Here is a 12,740-nt window from a genome sequence, read left to right as displayed (position 1 = left end):
ATTTCCCAAGTTCCAAATTAAGGAATTACTTGCTCTGAGGAGAAGGAGCCAGATAACATATAACTGAGCTTTAACAAAGCTTGTATTAACAAAGTTCATATTTTGATAACACTATATTTAAAAACTCACTTTTTCAAATCAGATTAGAAATCATTTATTATTGAAAGCCTTTAATGGCTGAAATACCAATACTTTCCAAATACATGGCATTTAGACTGTACAAAGTAGTTTTTGCATACTACCCTCAGGAACCTACTGTGTTTTTGCCATCAACAAAGATCCTGAGGTTGAAAGTTGAGTGAACTGTCCCAGATCACACAGCTGGTCAATGGTGGTGGAAGACAGATCTGTAGACGGCTAGTCCAACTCACTTTCTGCCACCCACCCTGCTTATTACCTACTACAGCCCCTCCCTCAGCACTGTACCAAGCACTAACCACCCTCTTATCAGACTCTAGAAGTTAAGACTGACATCTAATGGCAAGTTCAGATCCCTACGAACAGGAGTCTGGTGGACTTTAAATTCTCTGGCACTGAAGTTCTCCTCAGACAAGACAGATGGACTGAAGGGAACAACTTTCCAATTAGGATACAATCACCCTGGAGTCCCACAGGATCAGAATCTCGTCATTTTGCAAGCTTTGCAGCTTACCAAATGACAGAAGCTAAAAATATGTAAACACTAATATTGGCTACGTTCTTTTTACTATGACTGCAAAGAAATTTTCCTAATGTCTTAGTGCTTCTAGCTGCTCATTTATAAACTGGAAACATACACTCTTGTCAGTGACCCAGTGAAATACATGTAGTGGATCACTGGCTCTCTTCCTTCCTCATAGCCACTTCACATTTCAAAATTCCTTCCCATTCTACCATGGTTATGACATTATAATCCCTCTTCCCATCACTCCATCACTAAAATCTAACACACCAACCTCCCTCAAGTCTCAAAAGATTCTTTGCTTCCTATTTCCAATCAGGCCACCTCATCTACTCCCTTCGATTAGGGATTTGAGAAAGAAAATTCATTACAGTCTTACACACAAAACTCATTAGAGCCTTACAAGATGAGGCTGAAGTAAAGCTAAAGCTTACCTTTAATTCCGGTTCTAAATTTTATACAGAGAAGCAGGGCACCACCAGGGAGCAGTGTGTTGCCTACTTTTAACATGTGCTCAAAGTTATTTTCAGCTTCATTTTTTTCTAGACTTGATTATCATTACAGAGTTGCCACTGATTAAGACTCTGATGCAGGAGAGATGTAGCAAAATGTAACCATGGAGTTAAATTATATTTCTTTGGAAGATTTTGATGCCATTTTACATAAATGAAAGGGAGAAGACATGGCTTCTACTTCTAGTTAAATGCCATGGGGATGATCAGCAAGGAGGACAAAAACAATCCCAAAGTTCTTGTGAAAGTTTCACCTAACTTCATTGTGTTCGAAGCTTGTTATTATATACACAACTTAAGGTAAAAATTGCAGTATCTAATTCCATCTATCCAGCTTCCTGAATGACCTTGATACTATCTTCTTTCAGCCTCAGTTTCCCCCATCTGTAAAATGGGGAGAATGATATGTGTTGGCTAAAGGTGTATTGAGATACTTCACTAATCAGTAGCCATAAAATGTCCTGAGATCAAGAGACAAAAAGGTGGTATAGTTAAAAAAACGAAAACAAAAACAAAAACAAACAAACAAACAAACAAACAAAAAACCCCAAAAGGTAAAAGGTAATGTTATGACATTCTGGTAAAAAGATTTCTAAGACTAGAACTCACTGGAAAATTTTACCAAAGAAAGAAGTTATTTTTAAAGATCCTTTAAAAGTCTATTTGACAGCTGAACATTCAGATCTGTTTATCCATGAAATGAGTACATCAGAGTTAGCAGGCTTAATTTTGGAATACCTGAAACAGAGGCTCATTTTCTTCAAAGATGAAGAGGAACATTTTCATTCTTTAGCTCACACCAACTAGTACTCCTTCAACAAGCATCAGCATACAGGAAATGAGCAAAGGTAGGGAAGGACAAAGTACTGTGTCCTTAATACAATCCTCAGGACCAAAGAGCTCTTGGTCCCCCAATTGTCCGTACCTGCTGGGTGAGGAGACTGATGTGGGTAGATGGGGAATACTGCCTGGCTGCCTGCTTCTCAGCCAGCCGCTGAAGCTCGGCCGTAACCATACTTGGGTTATACCGTCTGCTGTACAGAGAACCATCTTCTTCTCTTTGTGGTTTAGCCATTCCCGAGTGCAGTTTGTTTGGATGGCATGAACCTGCTAAAAAGAGAGAAAAGTTTTTACCCATCTTGGGAAAAAACCCTGTAAAACTTAGGGTGATGACAAAGAAATCTCAGCCAACAGATACTTGACTGAATCCCAGGGATCTTGGACAACTCGTTACAAGCATTTATTAATATATTTTTGTTTACTATGAAAGCTTCACACACACAAAATTTCGTCATATGCAGTGGAGAACAACCACTGCTAGAATTTACTAATCTTGATGAACAAAAAGTTGTAGTTTTAAAACTCATTATAATTCTTATCTTTTTGTGATGGGGCTGTACTTATCAGTAGTCTGTGGCATCTACTGTCAAATAAGCCACAATCCTTCTTCCCAAGCTCAAAAGGGAAAACAGATAAAAGCAAAACAGTATAACTAGAAAAACAGCAATAATCTTATATTGACTAAATGATTCATTTTCCTTTCATATTTAAATGCTCTTCTTTCAACTGTAATATCGGAGAGTTCTATTATTTTTGAGCACTGAAATTCTAGCAAAAAGAAATTATTTAATAATATCAAGGTTCATATTTTTTCTATGACGGAAGTCACATAGCTGACAGAAAAAAGTTTAAAACCCAGAAAAGTAGAAACATGTTTCCTTTCTGTCTTATTAATGCTTAGATAACTGTGATCATTTGCTATATATAATCTGGTGATACTGCTTAAAAAAAATCTGTAACTTTTTCATGTTTACTTTATTGTGCGATACATAGAAAATTTTATAACAGATGTGTAAGTTATAAAGAATACTATAACGAACCCCTGTGAACTTACTACCCAACTCAAAAACCATATCACTAATTAATGTGCATCAACTACGTGCTTGAGACATCTCTTACCTCCCCTTATCATTCATTCCCTTCCTTTTTAATAATATCTTTAATAATGTAAAAAAAAATAATGTATTTGTGTGGGTATGTGTGTGTATGCATAAACAAAATACTAGATAATTTTGCTTAGTTTTGAGTTCTATAAAGTAATATCTTACTGCGGTAGTTTCCTGAGATTTGCTCTTGTCATTCAATACCATACTTTCAAGATTCATCCTTGCTAAGGATAGCTTAAAATACGTTAATCTGCTGCTTGATATTCCATACAAATACACTACAATGTATTTTTCTCTTACCCTATCAATGGATATTTTGGCTATTTGAAGCTTATTGCTATTATAAACAGTGCGGCCATGAACACTCTTGAATACATCTCCTGGTGCACATGTGGAAGAATTTCGCTTGTGTATATGCTTAAGAATGGGATGTTGAATTTTAGAGTATGTAAATTTTCAAATTTACATAATACCAAAGTGGAATTTGTTTACACTTTCACAAACAAAATATGAGAGTTCCTACAGATCCACATCCCCTCCAACACTTGGTATTGTCAAGTATCTTAATTCTTTTCACTTCTAAGGGAGTAAAAATCTCATTGTACACTTACTGATTAATAATGACACCAAATATGTGTTACCTCCTTTCTGACACTACTGATCATTTTTCTATTGAGTTGTCTTTTTCCTATTGATTTATAGGAGTTTTGCTTATGTTTTCACTTGCTTCATATCATACAATCTTAAAGATTGTCTCGTTTATTTTATCCTAGAAGTTTTTATTAAAGACTTATTTATTTTAGAGAGGAAGAGGGAACACACACATGTACGTACATGCGGAAGCATGGAGGAGGGGAAGAAGAAGAGAGAGAATCTCAAACATTCCCTGCTGAGTGCAGAGCCTGATATGGGGCTCAAGCTCACAACCCTGAGATCATGATCTGAACCTAAATCAAAAGTCAGATGCTTAACCAAGTGAGTCAATCAGGCGCTCCTATTTTATCCTAGAAGTTTTAAGTTTTGCATTTGAAATTGATTTTATACATAGTATGAGTCAGTGACCTAATTTCATTTTTTCCCTCGTATTATTAACTATCCCAGCATTATGTATTGAGAAACCTCTCCTTTTTCACTATGTACCATGCCATCTTGGATATGTATCAAAGTTCTATCTATCTGTATATCTCTAATTTCTTCTCCTTTTCCATTGGCCCATCTGTCTATACTTTTGCCAATACTACACTGTCTTAATTATCATATCTTTATATGTCATAATAAGGTATTCCTCTAGTTTTGTTCTTGTCAAGTGTAACAAAAGACCTACTGAGGTTCCGGTTGAACTTGTATTGAATCTAGGGATCAATCTGATGAGAACTGAAACATTTATGACACTGATTCTTTCCATCCGTGCACATAGTCTATTTAACTTATTTTATTTAGGTTTTCTCTAATGTCCTTCAAAAGGCCTTATAAAATTTCCTTTCTTTCCTAAATTTATCGTTTTCTTGGTGGTGGTAACTATTACACAAAATGTGAATGTACTTAATGCCAATGAACTATAAACTTAAAAACTTAGAAAGTTAAGATGGTAAATTTTATATATATTTAACCACAATACAAAAAAAATGCTTTCTCTTTGTTTCTAATATACAGAAAAAGCCACTGATTTTTAATATTGATCTTATAGCCAGCTATACTGCTAAAATATTTATTTAAAAAATGTATTTGTAGATTACTTTCAATTTTCTATGTAGACAACATATTCTCTGCAAATAAACAAATTTTATTTCCTCCTTTTTGATCCTTATGCTTTAAATTTCCTTTCTTTGCCTTACTATGCTGGATCTAGTAAAACATTAAATAGAAGCAATGTTAGTGGGCATCTTTTATGGCTCTTAACGTTAAAAAGAATTCTTTCAACATTTCCTCATTTACACTGATACCTCTTGTAGGATTTTGCAGATGGCCCTTTCCGGCTTGGGAGAATTTCCTTCTCTTCCTAGTATGCTGAGAGCTTTATCATGAATGAGTGTGGAATTTTATCAAGTTCTTTTTCTACATCTACTAAGATGAATATGGTTCTTCTGCTTTAATTTGTTGATGTAGCAAATGTTGTTTATACATTCAAATGTTAAGTCCCTCCTGTGTACTTTGGATAAACTTGTTCATGTTGTCCTATCTCTTTCATATGTTGCTAGATTTGGCTGGCTTATATTTTCATTAAAATTTTTGTATTTATGTTCATAACTGTAATTATATTACAATATAAAATTATAATTTTCCTAAGATTGTCCCCAACTGGTTTTATTAAGATTAAAGTAGACATATGGAATGAGTTGAGAATTATTTCTTTTCCCATTCTCAAGGACAGTTTAAGATTGGAATTATCTCCCTGTTGAAAGATTGTTGAACTTACTTATCTGGGCCTCAAATTTTCTTTGTGAGATTTTTAACTATTGTTTCAATTCTCTAAATATTTACAGGACTAGTGAGGCTTTCTTCATCTTCTTGAGTCAACTTACATGTTACACTTTTGTATTTGTCCATTTTGTAAGTTTTCAATTTTATTGGAATAAAATGGTTTAACAGTATTCTTTTTGTCACCTATGCAATATTTGTATGCTCTACCACTTTTCCATTCCTTATATTATTTATTCATGTCTTCTCTCTTTTCTTTTTTCTTTTATTTTTTTATTTTATTTTTTATTTTTTCTCTTTTTTTTTTTTCTTCTCTCTTTTCTTGATCAGTCTCACCAGAGATCTGTCCATCTTATTAGGGTTTTCAAAGAACTTTTGGCTTTGATATTCTCTAGTGTGCTTTATTTCTGAATTCTCTGATATTTTGCCCTTCTCTTATTTCTTTATTTAGATTATGTTTCAATAATGTCCACAATACAAAGTAATTGTCAGCCTTTCTTCTTTTCAAATGAAAGTTTTTAAGGAAATAAATTTTCCTCCAAATACTGCCTTTCATTGCTCTCCAAGCACTTGAACATGCAGTTTTCTCATTCAGTTCTAATACTTTTACATTTCCATTATGATTTCTTGACTCCTTTTTTTTTAAGTTTTTATTTAAATTCCAGTTAGTTAACATACAGTGTAGTATTAGTATCAGGTGTACAATATAGTGATTCAACACCTCTATACAACACCAGTGTCTGACTTTTAATCCTGACATTCATGAAGATTTGTTATATGCTGTATCTTTTTGTTATTGCCTTTCAATTTAATTGCAGTGTAGATGGAGAATGGACCTATATTTTATCATTCTGTGAAATGTGTCTTATTTCATATAATTTGTCTTATTTTGTGGTGTAGAACATGACTGGTTTTATAAATATATTATGTGTGTTTGAGGAGATGTTTTTCTCGAATTATTGGGTACACAGTTCTATACACGATCAATTGATAAAGCTTATCGACTTGTTCAAATCCTCTTCATCTTTGTTAACTTAAAACAATCTGTTTAGTCTATCAGTTATTGATAGACATATGTAGAAATCTCCCACTAAGACAGTGGATTTGTAGATTCCTCGGGTACTTGTATCAATCTTTATTCTATATATTCGGGAGTTATTTTATTAGGTGCACTTAGAACCATTTTACCTTTCTGCTAAACCTAACCTTTACCTTTTGTCTTATGTAATTACCTTCTGTATCTGTAAGAAAATTTTATATCTTAAAGTCTATTTTTTAGCATATGTTAATATAGCTATACCATGTTTCTTCTGGTTGGTATTTACATGGCACTTCTTTATTCTTTTACTTTCAACCACTTTTTGTTCTTTAGGTACATCTCTGTTAAAGCATATGGTTGGATTTTTAAAAAATTCAATCTGACACTCTTCTAACAAGTTCAACCCATTAATATTTATTTGACTCTTGACATTAGGATTTGGTTTGTATTTTTCAAGTTTCATTTATTTTGCTTTTTGTAAGCTTCTTACTTAATCCATTTTTCTTCTTCACATAGGTTTAGAATTTCCATATTTTTATTCTTTAGATGGTGACCTTTGAAATTTCATACTGTATATTTATCTTTAGAAAGTCTGAAGTTAAATCATATCCTACTGTCACTCCTGAACTATTCAATAACCACGGAAAAATTTACTCAAATCACTTGCAGGCTATTATTGTCATTTACCTCACTGTTTAAGCCATTCAGAATAGGTTTTCTGACCACCATGGAAATAAGCAAAATACACGATTATAAGAAGTAGAGAATGCCAACTATCTGAAAATTAAATAATGTATTTATAAACAATCCGCAGGTCAAAGGATAAGTCACAACAGAAATTTAAAAATAGTTTTGAACTCATTAGTTCCTTTTGTTCCCTATTCTTCTCTGGGAAAAGCGTGAAAAAGGAAGTTTTTTTGTTTTTTTTTAAGTTTTGATTAACACAGGGTATTGAAGACATTTATCTTACTGAATTTCTCTCAAATAGGAAAAACAGTTCAAACCAGAACATTATTGATTATTATTACTATATATCTTAGGAAGTTAAATTACAGGAATAACCACTAAGAATTAGCACACACATTCATGCACATATTCATAGTTATGACTTATTAAAGTAGATATTTAATATCTCTGATTCAAGGTACATATTATAATATCCATTTCATTTGAACTTAGATACTAAGTAAGAAATATAAATTGACTATTTACAAAACATAGCTTATCTGTAACTCATCTTAACATGGATATTACTAACCTGTTTAGAAACTTGACCAATATATTTCCCAAACTAATCTACAGATTCAACACAATCCTATCCAATCCCATCTGCCTATTTTTTCAGAAATTGACAAGCTGATCCTAAAGTTCATATGAAAATGCGAGGGATCCAGAATAGTCTAAACGATATGGAAGAAAGGAACAAAGTTGGAAGAATCACTTTTGGTGACTTTATTATTTTTTTAAAGATTTTATTTATTTATTTATTCATGAGAGACACAGAGAGAGAAAAGGCAGAGACACAGGCAGAGGGAGAAGCAGGCTCCATGCAGGGAGCCTGACATGGGACTCAATCCCAGGTCGCCAGGATCACGCCCTGGGCTGAAGGTGACGCTAAACTGCTGAACCCCCCGGGGTTGCCCACTTTTGGTGACTTCAAAACTTACTACAATGCTACAATAATCGAGACAATGTGATACTGGCATAAGGCTAGACATATAGATCAGTAGACTAGAACTGAGACTCCAGAATAAGCCCTTACGTTTATGATTAAATGATTTTTGACAAGAATGTCGAGACAATTCAACAGGGAAATAATACTCTGTTTCAACAAATGGCGCTGGGACAAGTGAATATAACATGTAAAAGAATGAAGTTAGACGCTTATGCCACATCATACACAAAAGTTAAATTCAAAATAGATAAAGGACCTAAATGAGAGAGCCTAAACCAGAAAATGCTTAGAAAAAACATGCATATAAATCTTTGTGACCTTGGGTTAGACAATAATTTTTCAGATGTGATACCAAAAACGTAAAAGTGCAAAAGAGAAACAGATAAATCAGACTTTATCAAAATTAAAAACTTTTGTGCTTCAAAACATGAAATGATGACCAACGGAAGGGGAGAAAATATTTCAAAGTCCTGTATCTGACAAGAGACTTATATTAAGACTACATAAAGAACATAACTCAACAATAAAAAACAAACATCCCAATTTAAAAATGGGCAAAGGAAACTGTGGAAGGAGCCTCAGTGTAAACTGTGGAAGGAGCCTCGGTGTCCAACGAAAGATGAATGGATAAAGAAGATGTGGTTTATGTATACAATGGAATATTACTCAGCCATTAGAAATGACAAATACCCACCATTTGCTTCAACGTGGATGGAACTGGAGGGTATTATGCTGAGTGAAGTAAGTCAGTCGGAGAAGGACAAACATTATATGTTCTCATTCATTTGGGGAATATAAATAATAGTGAAAGGGAATATAAGGGAAGGGAGAAGAAATGTGTGGGAAATATCAGAAAGGGAGACAGAACGTAAAGACTGCTAACTCTGAGAAACGAACTAGGGGTGGTAGAAGGGGAGGAGGGCGGGGGGTGGGAGTGAATGGGTGACGGGCACTGGGGGTTATTCTGTATGTTAGTAAATTGAACACCAATAAAAAATAAATTTAAAAAATAAATAAATAAATAAATAAATAAATAAATAAATAAATAAATAAAATGGGCAAAGGATTTGAATAAATATTTATCCATAGAAGGTATACTGATGGCTAATAAGCACATGAAAAGATGTTCAGCATCATTAGTCATTAGGGAAATGCAAATGATAACCATAAAAATGAGACACTACTTCCAACGCATCAGAATAAGTTAAATCAGAAAGACAGACAAGAGTAAGTGTTAGCAAGGATGTGGAGAAACTGGAACCTTCATGCATTGCTGGCAGTAAAAGTAGTCACTTTGAAAACAGTTTGTAAGTTACCCAGCAACAACAACAACAACAACAAAAAGCATGAATTATGATCCAATGATTCCACTCCTATGAATTACACCCAGAAGAAAGGAGAACTTGGTCCACCCGAAAATTTGTACACAAACATTAATAGCAGCAGTATTCACAATAGCCCCAAAGTGAAAACAACCCAATGTCCGTCAACTGATAATTGGATAAACAAAGTATGGTCTATCCATCCAACAGAATACTATTCAGCCATACAAAGGATTGAAGTCCTGATACATGCTTACAACATGAGTAAACTTTGAAAATCCTGTGCTAACTGAAAGAAGTCATTCACAAAACACCACACCACAATCACACTCACAGAAAATGTCTAGAATAGGCAAATCTATAGAGACAGAAGGTAGGACAGTGGTTGCCAGGGCTGGGGCAGGAGGAAACAGACAGTAATCACAAATAGGTATGGGGTTTCTTTAGGGATAAAGAAAATGTTCTAAAATAAGAGATAGTGGTGTTGGTTACACAATTATGTGAGTATACTAAAAACCACCGAATTGCACACTTTAAAGTGGTGAATTTTACAGTATCTGAATTGTATTTCAATAAAACTGTTATTTAAAAAACGGGGGAAAAAACTTCTAATAATATGTGTCTACCTGCTTCATTAAAGTTAGATGCCTTATTTTAAGAATTCTTTGGTTATTTATTCGGGTCATACTTGACTTGAAATACACTGAAAAATAACAATTCTTGTTTTTCTTGGGGCTGAGGAGAAGCTAACATTGTAGGCTGCCTTTCATTTTCTCACTCACCTGCCTTTGCTGAAGAGGGACGAGACAGTTTCTGGCTATAGATGTGTGCAGCACTTTGGAAAGAGGAAAAGGGGCCAATGGTGTAACTGCCTGATCGACAGCGTGGCAGGCCGGCAGGGCTTGGTACGTTCTGTGTCCCAGGATGTATGGAGGGAGACGCAGTGTCAGGGACTGTGCTCAGTAAAACTGTTGGCTGGTGAGACACGCTGGGGACTGCTGGAGAAATCTGAGATAAAGAACAATGGTGGCCAGGCCCTGGGGAGAGGTCAGAGGTTGTAATAATAGATGACAAATGGGTATTGGGAATTTTCTGCAGAAGAGTAGCAGCAGGACCAGAGAAAGAAGCAGAGGAAGAATTTGTATAGACTAATTTAGCCTCTTTTTCTGCTGAAGTGGTAAATCCTATTAAAACAAAAACAAACAAACAAAACAGATCATTTTAGGAAAAACTGACATATAATCTCTATAAAACATGAAGTAAACATTTTTAAATATCAAAATAATGTTAGCATGAAACGGAAATCATGACAGAGACTTTAGCGAGTGTTCATCATGAACTTAGCGAATTGTACCTACCAAGACCACCTGGCACAGAAACAGTTCATTTTTAGTTCTAAAAGCTGGAGTTGAGACTACCCCCATCAACCAGAGCAGGCATTTTACACATTAGGGCATTAGGACAGGGTTTCTGGTAGTGACAGCTAACTCCTCTCTCTCTGCTTTTCACCCTTCTGGGGTGGTGGGGGGGAAGTACTCAGAATTTCTAACTATTAAGAAAATGAAAAATTTCTCAGAAGGAAATAGGTTATCAGTAAATAGGAAATTCTAGAAGAGAAAGAACAAAGAAAAGGAACTTCTTGGGGATAATGCCTTATGCTTTAGAATCATTTACTATCTGATGACCTTTTTTTCTCCTTTTAGGGACTTATGAGAGAGCAGCAAACCTATGTATGCTTGAAGTCACTCACCAGATAATTTATCAGAGTGAATTTCTGTTGCCTGCTGCTGTTTGGGTTGCTTTATTTTCACTTCTTCCATCGTTGCATGGTGGTCTGAAACAGAAAATAAATACGGACCTTAGGCTCTCCTACCAATCAAATGCTCTATGTCTAATCCTGTTTCTAAAATATAACACACCTAATAATCAATCCCAGGAACACTGCATACCCCACCATATTTTCCCAAGGCTGGTCACACCCACTAGCCCTGTTGAGTGGGCAACCAACCGAAAGATTCCCAACTATTCCTGACCCCAGCTACTACAGCTAACTGAACCAGAGAAAAATGCCATCCGTGTCCAAGCTAGGACATGCCTGGAAAAAAAAAAAAAAAAAAGTAATTAAGGGCAACCAGATGCCTCTACCAAGAATTCACACTAGGGGAAACTAAGAGACCAGGCTGGTTGGTGGTACCCACTGGAGCAAAGAAGTCCTAATATATATGGAGCAGTGCCAAGAGATAGAAAGAACAGCCACAATATTTGTTGGCCTGATACCTGGATACTACAATAGTTCTGGGTTTGTTTCTGAGACAGAGAGGAGTGGGTCAAAAGGGGCAGAGGGAAAGGGAGAAAGAGAATCTTAAGCAGGCTGTACACCTAATGCAGAGCCCAGCACAACTCCCAATCTCACAACCCTGAGACCAGACCTAAGTGGAAATAAGGGTCAGACGCTTGACTGCTTGAGGAGCCCAGACATCCACAATAGCTCTGTATCTTAAAGTAAACTTCTTGGTTTTACTTGAGCAAGCTGAGTGAGTTTGAGATAGAGTGACCAGTATATTCATGACAAAAATCACTCTAATAAATTTCCACTCTAATAAACTAGTTTTTTTCTACCAGAGAATTTTGAAAACAGGACAGCCAGAGCTAATCATGTACTTGGGGAAATACTCCAAAATCTTTTTCAAGAGCTAGTTCATAGAAAAATTTACAAAAGGCCATTTTATCTATCATCTTTCAGAATGAAAGAATAAGGACATAAGAATCACTTTATGTCCACCACCACTAGCAATGGTGATACTATCACACATGTTTGCTCATGTTGAAATCAGTCCAGATACCATTAGATGTTATAATGTTCCCTTGATTGGGACTTGCCTACTGCCTTTCTAGTTATTCTAGATAGGTATAAATACATATAGATCTTATTATGTAGAGGTTGTCCTTAATACATAAGCCCCCAAATTTCCAGGGACCCACGTGTACAAACAGATGCTGTCAGTACATACTGTCAGGGCTTCCCCACTACTGCCAGGGGAGAAGTTACTATCTGAATGCCAATGGAGGCCCTCACCTCCCTAGGTTATAGAACATGCTTTTCTCTACCCTAATCTCATTATAAGAATTCCTCAGCCTCTTCAGGATCCCTTCTTCAACACTGTTAT

At 35.3% G+C, this 12,740-nt stretch overlaps 1 protein-coding gene across 40 annotated transcripts in view; it reads right to left on the bottom strand.

The window, feature by feature from the left end:
• TTLL5 (tubulin tyrosine ligase like 5) overlaps nt 1–12,740 on the bottom strand; it is a 270,361-nt gene that overhangs the window by 148,015 nt on the left and 109,606 nt on the right. For 34 of the 40 annotated variants that reach the window (XR_012036922.1, XR_012036921.1, XR_012036942.1 and 31 more), the window contains 3 exons: nt 11,324–11,407; nt 10,356–10,757; nt 2,099–2,283 (listed from right to left, as the gene is read on the bottom strand). Coding sequence is in view for 14 of the 40 variants with exons in the window: in XM_072839391.1 (XP_072695492.1) it covers nt 2,099–2,283; nt 10,356–10,757; nt 11,324–11,407 (671 nt within the window). In the remaining 26 variants the exon portion in view is untranslated. The remainder of the gene's footprint in view (nt 1–2,098; nt 2,284–10,355; nt 10,758–11,323; nt 11,408–12,740) is intronic. The other 6 variants (XR_012036924.1, XR_012036937.1, XR_012036927.1 and 3 more) reach the window with 2 other exon arrangements.

The sequence above is a fragment of the Canis lupus genome, chromosome 9, assembly GCF_048164855.1.
Source record: "Canis lupus baileyi chromosome 9, mCanLup2.hap1, whole genome shotgun sequence".
Classification (NCBI taxonomy): Eukaryota; Metazoa; Chordata; class Mammalia; order Carnivora; family Canidae; genus Canis; species Canis lupus.
This window is presented reverse-complemented; position numbering and strand designations above follow the sequence as displayed.